This window comes from Atta cephalotes, assembly GCF_000143395.1.
Source record: "Atta cephalotes unplaced genomic scaffold scaffold00014, whole genome shotgun sequence".
Lineage (NCBI taxonomy): Eukaryota > Metazoa > Arthropoda > Insecta > Hymenoptera > Formicidae > Atta > Atta cephalotes.
Window position 1 is genome coordinate 2777241 of NW_012130078.1, and position 9571 is coordinate 2786811.

The 9571-nt window shown below is 28.1% G+C and overlaps 2 protein-coding genes across 2 annotated transcripts in view; both read right to left on the reverse strand.

The window, feature by feature from the left end:
• LOC105617868 (hydrocephalus-inducing protein-like) overlaps nucleotides 1-8272 on the reverse strand; it is a 45710-nt gene extending 37438 nt beyond the window's left edge. Inside the window, exons 1-6 of the mRNA XM_012199411.1 lie at nucleotides 8055-8272; nucleotides 7448-7574; nucleotides 5808-5944; nucleotides 5357-5608; nucleotides 4869-5172; nucleotides 4526-4786 (exon numbers count right to left, since the gene is read on the reverse strand). Of these exons, the coding sequence (XP_012054801.1) occupies nucleotides 4526-4786; nucleotides 4869-5172; nucleotides 5357-5608; nucleotides 5808-5944; nucleotides 7448-7574; nucleotides 8055-8272 (1299 nt within the window). The remainder of the gene's footprint in view (nucleotides 1-4525; nucleotides 4787-4868; nucleotides 5173-5356; nucleotides 5609-5807; nucleotides 5945-7447; nucleotides 7575-8054) is intronic.
• Nucleotides 8273-8455: 183 nt separating this feature from the next.
• The window catches only part of LOC105617869 (hydrocephalus-inducing protein homolog), a 7257-nt gene continuing 6141 nt past the window's right edge, over nucleotides 8456-9571 (reverse strand). The window contains exons 11-14 of the mRNA XM_012199413.1: nucleotides 9395-9495; nucleotides 9010-9136; nucleotides 8812-8922; nucleotides 8456-8710 (exon numbers count right to left, since the gene is read on the reverse strand). Of these exons, the coding sequence (XP_012054803.1) occupies nucleotides 8456-8710; nucleotides 8812-8922; nucleotides 9010-9136; nucleotides 9395-9495 (594 nt within the window). The remainder of the gene's footprint in view (nucleotides 8711-8811; nucleotides 8923-9009; nucleotides 9137-9394; nucleotides 9496-9571) is intronic.

Genomic DNA, 9571 nt, shown 5'->3' on the forward strand with positions numbered 1-9571 from the left:
TAGTTGTGTGTGTGTGTGTGTGTGTGTGTGTGTGTGTGTGTGTGTGTGTGTATGTGTGTGTGTGTAGGGGGAGGGGGAATAGTAGACTAACCACAGCATGGAACTATATGACTCATTTAATGACAACTCTTATAGTACTCAAAATTTTATTCTTTTAAAGAGATTTTCCTCAGTGGTAAATGTTATAAGTTTAAATGTTATAAGTTCCCTCATGTCCAATCTCGAAAACTAGACTTATTCGATGTGTTTTCGCACGAAATGAACAAATTTTGCAAAAAAAAGCAAAACGTTTTGCCTTACGAAGCGAATGTCTGTGTTTAAAATATATTTTTATAAAAATTTTATTAATATATAGCCAAAAATATAGCTTAAAATATATTAATTTTTATTTTAATAATCTTAGCCGAATTATCGGTTCCGGGTCTAATTAAATCAGATGGAATGCAATAGAAAAATGCATTTTTTTTCATATTAATTATTAGTTTCCCTTTATTAAAATATTATTAGGTAATAGTAAATGTATGTAGTAACTGTGATTTCATTTTTTTGATAAGTCTCTTAATTTCGTCTGTAAAAATTCGAAACTGAAAAATGAATTTATTAGCTCCGGTCTCCCCTATGTCATTTCAATAGTCTGGCGTTTAAGGATTAAAACTTCAAAATAATAATTAATTTATCCACAATCTTGATATTTGTTTTTATTTAGCGCATTGTATGCAAAGCTATATAGGCCACAGCGCTGTTATTCATTTATTGTTAATGATTTTGGGTCTGAGTATATAAGTAAGGGAAAGTCGCTGATACTGACATATCATTTCGTTTTTAGACAATATTTGTTTCAAAATAAAAATAAAACTTTAAATACATAAATAGGAACTAAAAAGTGTCTTCTATCAGATAATACATATAAGCAATTTTTATAATATTATTTGTAATTTTGCAATAATTTATTTTTTGAGATAAGCAAAACTGAGTGTCTGAAAGGGACTTCACACAAAATGGACTCCAAAACTGATAGTGGGCAGTAATACCACATATTTCTATTCTTTTTCTTTTACAGAAATTCTCTATATAAAATACTTCTATATAAGAAAAAAATGATATAAATAAAATATAAAGAAATTAATATAAATAAAATTGATTTAGGAAATTATAAGCATTATAAATACTTTAAAACGATATAATATTATTAACAATATAGTCACTATTATTTAAATTATGCAATTTGCAAAAGAAAATCATAAGAATTTTATTTTCGCATTTATAGATTTCGTTTTTATTAAGATTTCGCTAATTTCGTGTAGAAACAAGCCACAAATATACGAATTATGCGTTTACACTTTTTTATTTAACTAAATAAATTATGTTTTTATTAATAAAACAATAGTTTCTATAAGAAATAAGGTAATGTCGCTTTAAGAGACTTATGTCAATATCGGCAATTTTCCTCTATTGTAAGTAGTGAAGAGAGCCGTTCTATATTATCGTAATACTTTTCAAGACACAATTGTTTTTGTTACAAATAAATGACGCTAAGAAAGAAAGACACTCAATACGATTATTCTTCCCAATTATTAGAATTCGTGACTGGTATTTTGCGCTTTTAGCTTTCGTGATTAATAACTCTTAAACGGAGGTAATAGTTTTATATTTGTCAAGAGAGAAATAGAAATTGATTTTTCAGCATCGATTTATTTTAAAAAATTAGTGAAATAGAGTGGAAGAAAGATTGGTAAATTATAAATTATTGTTTCACAATTTAAGAATAATAATTATTCTGCTAATATAATCTTTGATGTCAAATAAATTTCTTGTCTCAGTGCAAATTTTTCGCTGCTTTTATTACCTATAATTTGTTTACTGCTTTCGAATTAAAATAGCAAAATTAAACAGAGATCGTCGGAAATCAAGCATTTAAAAGTACTCTCCAAAACTTTTAGAGTGATCTATATCACTTTGAAAAATGAAATCTTACTCTTAAGAATTGAAAACTGAGCCATTCTTTCTTAAGTTTGACTTTTTATTCTTTAGAGTGAAATTTCCACTTCAAAGAATTTAGAGAGTAACTCGATGCAATAATTATGTTATATTAATTATTTTACTCTGCATCACTTATTTAAAAATAAATTGCAAGTGAAAATTTAGCATATTATATAGAGCTTTAAATAAAATAATTGGTTTAAAATAATCAATGTAATCTTAATCTTGATGACGTCGTTTAATCGTTGTACACAATAGTTGCTTTCCATTTATACCGATTCTCAGATAATTCTCATTTGTAACTAATATCATTCTAACTCAGTTGAATGTTCCATTTGTATTCTGACCAGTGAGATTTAACTGTTTCTATTTATATTCTACACAAGATCGACCATGTGTTTATTAGTAAACTTATTTTAAAAGATTATGAACCTATGTTGTTATGTGAATTTTTTATCAAAGTATGCAAATAATGATATCATTAATCTGAGTATGAAATCCGTACTACGCAAAAACTTGTAGCAATATTGCAGCATTTCAATGTTGCATATTGCAATACAATGTTGCAGAAACGAAGACAAGAATGACTCTGTCGATTTATGCCTCTGCTAGAAAGTTCACTTTGAGTTATACTTGTATATATTGATTTGTATATAACCTAATAAAGTAAGGACCTGGACATAATGGAAGAATAGGAATTAATGATCACGTTTACATGGCACACTTAATCGGATTTCAAACCATCTGTAGTTATGAAACTGACCAATCTCATAACTATATTCCTCTGAAAAATGGAATAACTGGTTAATTTCTAACTATGAATATTATTAAACCCGATTAATGTAAAATCCATTTCTACCAATATGTAAATTAATTTTAATCTCAATTCAACTTATCTTTGTCTTTTTCTAGGTCTGAAGGTTAGAAAAAGACGAAGAGTAAGTTCAATCAAGATTAAAGTTAATCTACATTAGTGGAAACGGACATAAGGTGTAAACGTAGTTAATGTCTATAATTTATAGGAATTGTGCCTCTAATTTATAGATATAAAACAATTAGAAGTAAGGATTAAATATAATGCACAATGGATACAATAATAAGATATAAAACGTATAATAAAAAATTAGAAGTAGAAATTAAATGTAACATACAATGAATATAAATAAAATATGACTTCATAATTAATTATGTCTTTATATTTTAAACGTTTCCGATATGCACAGCCAGTACTGAAAATTTATAGTTCACGTTACGGTTACTGTAGATTTTCAATACTGGCAGTGTATATCGGAATATAAAAATATAAAGACCTACAAAATATAAAGATATAATTAATTATGAAATCATATTTTATTTGTATTCATTGTATGTTACATTTAACTCCTACTTCTAATTTTTTTTATTTAAATTTATATAGTACAATCTTATAATAAATATTATCTTAATAATTATAATAATTGTAATGTTATAATATTATAGCAATGTTGCTGCATTATTACAATGTGTATCTGCAATAATACTACAAGTATTCCTCCACTATGCGCGAAACTTAATATTGCATATATATTATGTTGTAATATTGCTGTAATATTTTGCAATATTTTTGTAATGTTGCAATGTTGCAATGAAATATTTTTACAATGTTGCTGCAATATTTCTCGTTCGAATCGTTCGAATCGTTAGAAATCGGAATCGAAGCAATATGAAAATTGTGAATTATCTTATTGTGTATTTACGAATGATAATTGGTTTTTAAATAAAACTTCGATTTTATTTTATTTATCATGCTTTATATATTTTTTAAATTAAATGTAAAATATATTTATTATTGTTTTTGGATTTGGGGAATGTGGAGTGTGACATGAAATTCACTGGAGAATAATTTCAAATAATGTAAATCTAGATGTTATCGCTTGTGTACTGTTAATATATATTTATATTTAACATAATGTAATATAAATTTAAAATATAAATTTAAAAAATTAACGTAAATGATTCTTATTCAAAATGGATATTTTATCTGTTTCACCGATAATCATGTGAGAGATCGATCTTTAATTAATTTTAACCTCGGGAATGCCGTGCAAATTGTTCTAATTGTCCGCAAGGTTATAATTAATTCATGCATAATTGCAACTAATCGTGTTTCGTGTGTGTAGTACAGCCAAGAAACTTTAGAGGAAGAGAAAACTTGGAAGGCATCGGGTGAAGGCGATTTATATTTGTTATTTTTATTTGTTTATGCTCGTTTATTTGAGTGATTTAAAATAAAAGAAAAGAACTCTTACTTTATAAAAGTCTTTTATGAATGATTATTATGAATTATATAATTAGTTTATTAATAAATTTAACGTAATAGTTTCTAGTATGTTAATTATTTTGTTTGTAATAATTTGGATTTTGTTTATATTTTATAGATCAAAAATGTAGTTACAACCTAATCTACAACTCCACTGTTGTACATCGTTCAGTGATAGTCCGTAATAATTATTTTTAATTTTTAAGATATTTTATATTATTGTTTTTAAAAACAAGATAGTGTTACCTCTATAAACGTCGGATTGAATGAAATCGCGAATCTCTTGTGACTCATTGGTTGAATGCGTTCTCTTTCGGGTATCAGAACGAAAGTATCAGATCTCATAGTTTTCGGTGTAAATGAATCCGTGATTAAGGTCAATTTTACATCGGCAGGTATTACATTTCGATTGTAAAGTACAAGGTATGCCGTATGAGTGTGAAACACACTGACGTAACGGAAGTACAGGCATTTCTCTTGACGTGCGAATATGGTATGTGTACCGATCTGATAAAAAGAATAAGCCTCTTAGTTTTATTTTGAATTTAAAAGATGAATACGATATTGATTTATTGAAGGAATTAAATACTTCTTTTGAACAAATAAAGTCTTCAATGTGATTCACAATATGATTTTCATGGAATATAGTGTCGAGATCTTGAAGATTGACGCTTGGTATGCAGGAATTAACGGATAATTTTATCAATTTGCCATTTCTATCTTCGGGAACGCTATCAGGAACGAGAATTATTATGTTTTCTTCTTGAGAACCTACGAATTCAGGATAACATTCAATTGCCACGGTATCGATCTCTCCAGGCTGAAGGTCTCCTTCGGTTTTTGTCACAGTAAAGAAACCAATTTTTAACATAGTGGTAAATTCTTGTTTATTTCTAAAAATAATTACAAATTTTTAAATTAAATTAATATTTTGTTTATATTAAAATCATTTTTTGGAATATTTAATTTAATTAAATATATAAAAATAAAAAAATACTTTGTTCGAAGTAAATTGATATACATGTTTACATATGTCATAAAATTATTAATCAAAGGGAAGATTTTTTAAATATTTACTTGTCATCTGATTTTTTGATTTGAGATTTATTTTTTCTCGTTGACGTATCTATCGATTTGTCATGATTCTTTTTAATTACGTTTTCTGTCTTAATTTCTGTCTTATAGGCAATGACTGGATGTTTAATAGGCGTTACAATAGAATAATGAAGAGCGAATTTACCAACATTTTCTACATTAAGATATAGCGTTTTTTTCGTGCATATACCGAGCGAGAAAAAATTTATTTCATCGTAAGGATAAATGCGAAACCTGTATTTAAAAAAGATAATGGAATATAACTTCGAGTAATTGTGACTATGTTATTAATATTTATTAAAAAGCAAAAAAAAGTATTTTATTACTATAAATTATAGATAATTCGATTTTTTAAAAGTTATAAAAGGAAAACTTTGTTTCAAAATTATGACTTAATTTAAAGAAATTTTCAGCTCTTTAAGTAAGTTTTTACTTCGTGTAATACGCAATTAGGGAAACTGTGAGAGGAAATTCCGCAATTACAGCAGCTTGTTTATTCATATCAAGAAGATGGCATCGGAGTATTGGGCACTTTTTTAAAGTAATTTCATTTTTTGGTATGAAAGTTACCTGTCATTGAATAGAATTTCATTAATTAAAACTTATTTTGATTTAACATATTTACATCTTTTAATATATAAAAATATATTAAATTTGCTTGTATTGTCTATTGTAAAACATTAAGTCAATATACCAGGTGTATAAGCTTATATCCGCTGTTTGATCATAGGTGGCATTAGAGCGTACAAAGCTACCCTGGGCACACAACACACTTTTTCTTATGTGTTTGACATCTGTCAATATTAACTAGTGCATCATCAGCAATTTCATACAACAACATACATTTTTTCTTTCGTAATCATGTCTAGTTTTTTGCTAAAAAAAAAGCATATGTAAAGTGAAGCTTTGCTTTTCTGTTTCAATTTGAAGAAATCAGCTGCCGAATCGCATCGAATGTTTGTGGAGGCCTATGGCGACAATGCTTTATCGGAAACAACGTGCAAAGATTGGTTTCGCCGGTTCAATGACAACAATTTTAACTTGAATGACAAGAAGCGTGAAAATCGGCGTGAAAATAAGAAGGTTGAGAACTGTCAATTGCAGGCTCTTTTGGACGAGGACGATATCCAATCGCAAAAAATGCTTGCCGAGCAATTGGGTGTTTCTCAAGTAGCCCATTTCCATGCGGCTACATGCCATGGGGAAGATTCAAAAGATCGGAAAATGGGTGCCGCATGAACTGAACGATAGGCAGATGAAGCGACGCCAAAACACATGCCAAATTCTGCTTGCCAGACAAAAAAGAAAATCATTCCTGCATCGGATTGTGACAGGCGATGAAAAGTGGATCTATTTTCAGAATCTTAAACGCAAGAAATCTTGGATTGATCCCGCTCAACCATCAACATCTTCCTCAAGACCAACGTCGCTTCGGACGGAAGACGATGCTATACGTTTGGTGAGATCTACTACGAGGAGAGTGATCTACTACGAGCTGTTAAAACCTGGTGAAACTGTTAATGCTTACCGCTACCACTAACAACTGATCAAATTGCATCGTGCTCTGCGTGAAAAAAAGCTGCATTATCGGAAAAGGCATGACAAGCTGATTTTCCTCCACGACAACGCATCATTGCACACGTCAACAATGGTCCAAAACTACTTGGAGACACTCAACTGGGAAGTGTTACCCCATCCTGCTTACTCACCAGACCTGGCACCTTTTGACTATCACCTGTTTTCGTCGATGGGCCACGCGCTTGCTGAGCTTCTTACGAAGATGTCCGAAAATGGCTTGATGAATGATTTGCCTCGAAAGATGAGGAATTTTTTTTGGCGTAGTATATACAAATTGCCCGAAAGATGGGAAAAATGTATAGTTAACGAGGGCAAATATTTTGAATAAATTTGTTTTTGCTTCCTAGGAAAAAAAATGTGTTTTTCTGACTAAAAAACAGCGGATTTAAGCTTATACATCTGTATATATTATAAAAGTAAAAATAATTAGCTTATTTTAATTTTTAGTAATGTAATGCAAGAAATCATCAAAAAAAAGTTCATCAAATAACATACTTGTACAATAACTTCTTTTTTTGGTTGAATGGAACCAGAAGCAGGATTAATTTCTATATCCTCGTTTAATTTTAGTGATAAATTTGGCACGATTTTGGCTAGTTTGTTTTGCTTTTCCAAAAGTATGCTAATTATAATTATTAACTTAGTTGGTATAGCATATATAATTAATAATTAATATAAATTATACTATAAATATACAAACTATAGAAATCAAAGTCTTAACTGTTTAGCTGGATCTTAAATGCTTGTATGATTCTTATGAATTTATATACTATGTATGTAGTCCCCAGAAACACGCGCCGAAATGATTTTTGATCTTGAAAACACTAACTTTACTAAACTACCGTAATAATATCACGAGTTAAATTGTTAGCCAAATATACATAAATTTACACAATCATACAAGCATTTAAAATCCAGTTAGACCATTTAAGGCTTTCTTTAGTTTGTGTTATCACACAAATATTGACTATAAATATAAATATACTTTAAAAGAAATAATAAAAAAACATTTTGTAATGTATAAAAACGATAATATTGTTTACAATTTCAGTATCTCGATGCAATGAATATAAGAATTTGCTAGATACACTTTTCAACTTACGCATATTTAACTTCATGATTTCCTCGATTGTTTATTGTAAAATTTGCGCTCGTAGGAAAACCAACCTTCACGCATTTTAAATCAATTGGATTTGCATAATTAATGTCAACAGCAACGTCATACGTTTCGCCAAATAAAGTAATAGTTTCTATAAAGATAGGTGTTTCCGTGTCATCTTCGTGAAAGAAAACTTTGAAAGTCAAGTTTTCTTCGATCATTCCGATCTAAATCGAAAATCTAATTTGAGCTATTTTTAAAAATACCAAATTAAAATAACAGATTTTCAAGAAATTTATATTGAAAAAATTAAAGAATTATTAAATTTTTAAATTTAAGCAAATAAAATTTAAATATTAATATTTTTAATAATAGATCTTAATATTATTTAATATAAATTTAATTTAATTTTTTACTTTGTTGGCGTGATAACAAAATTCAACTGTTTTATCACTGTAAGTCTTGATAATTCCTTTAGTCGGTATAATTGAGATTTGAGGATCTAATGGTTCATTAGATTCCAATTGCCAGAATATTTCGATTGGAGATCTATTTTGGATACAGGAAGTAAGACAGTTTTTTCTATACAAGAGTACGTGACCAAAAGATAACTGTTTATCCTCTAATTCTATGTCCAATTTTGAACCATTACATTGAAGCTAAAACATTTCAGGTGTAATAATCTCTACACATATTTTTTATAAATAAAAAGTGTGTATGTGTATCAATATTCTGGTTTTTATTTTTTTTATCTAATTACCTCGATACTCTCAATATGCGGATTATTTGTAATACATATGTATAACTTATCAGTAAATGAACCAAGCTTTGTAACACCTGCTGATATTTTTAGCAATTCACACTGTCCAGCCTATACAATTAAATAACAGAAAATAATTTAAAAATGCATGTTTTTAGTAGATAATAAATATATTTTAAACGAAATAATAAAAAATACCTGAATATAAAGTTTCTCTTGTTCTATAATGAAAATATCTGGATTATTTTCTTGGAGAGTGAAGAATACTTCTGCGTCAACTTTGGATACATTGCAGAATTTAAATTTTGCTTCACGACGATGAGCACTGTTTGTAAATTACACATTTATAACGAATTTATAATAAATTTGTAATTAATTTATAATAAAGGACCCCATAATGATTAAATAAGAAATTGAGTTTTGGTGAATTGAATATCTCATATATGCTTATAATTTGGTGAACAAAGATTTCAAATATAAGGCTCAATAATTTAAGATAATTTTTGATGTATCAAAAGTGTTCTATGAGCACATGTTTTACAGTTTTGATACACTTTCCATTATATAATGCATCAAATCAAACCTTTTATCCTTTTGATACACCAATAATGATCCGAAGTCGAAGATATCAACATCAGAAAAGTATGTGGGATCAATTATATTATTTACTTTTGTTTCTTTGATCTGGAACATGTTTTATTAATTTTATTAATCTTCATGAAAAATTATTTTATATCTATATATATGTGTGTATATATAT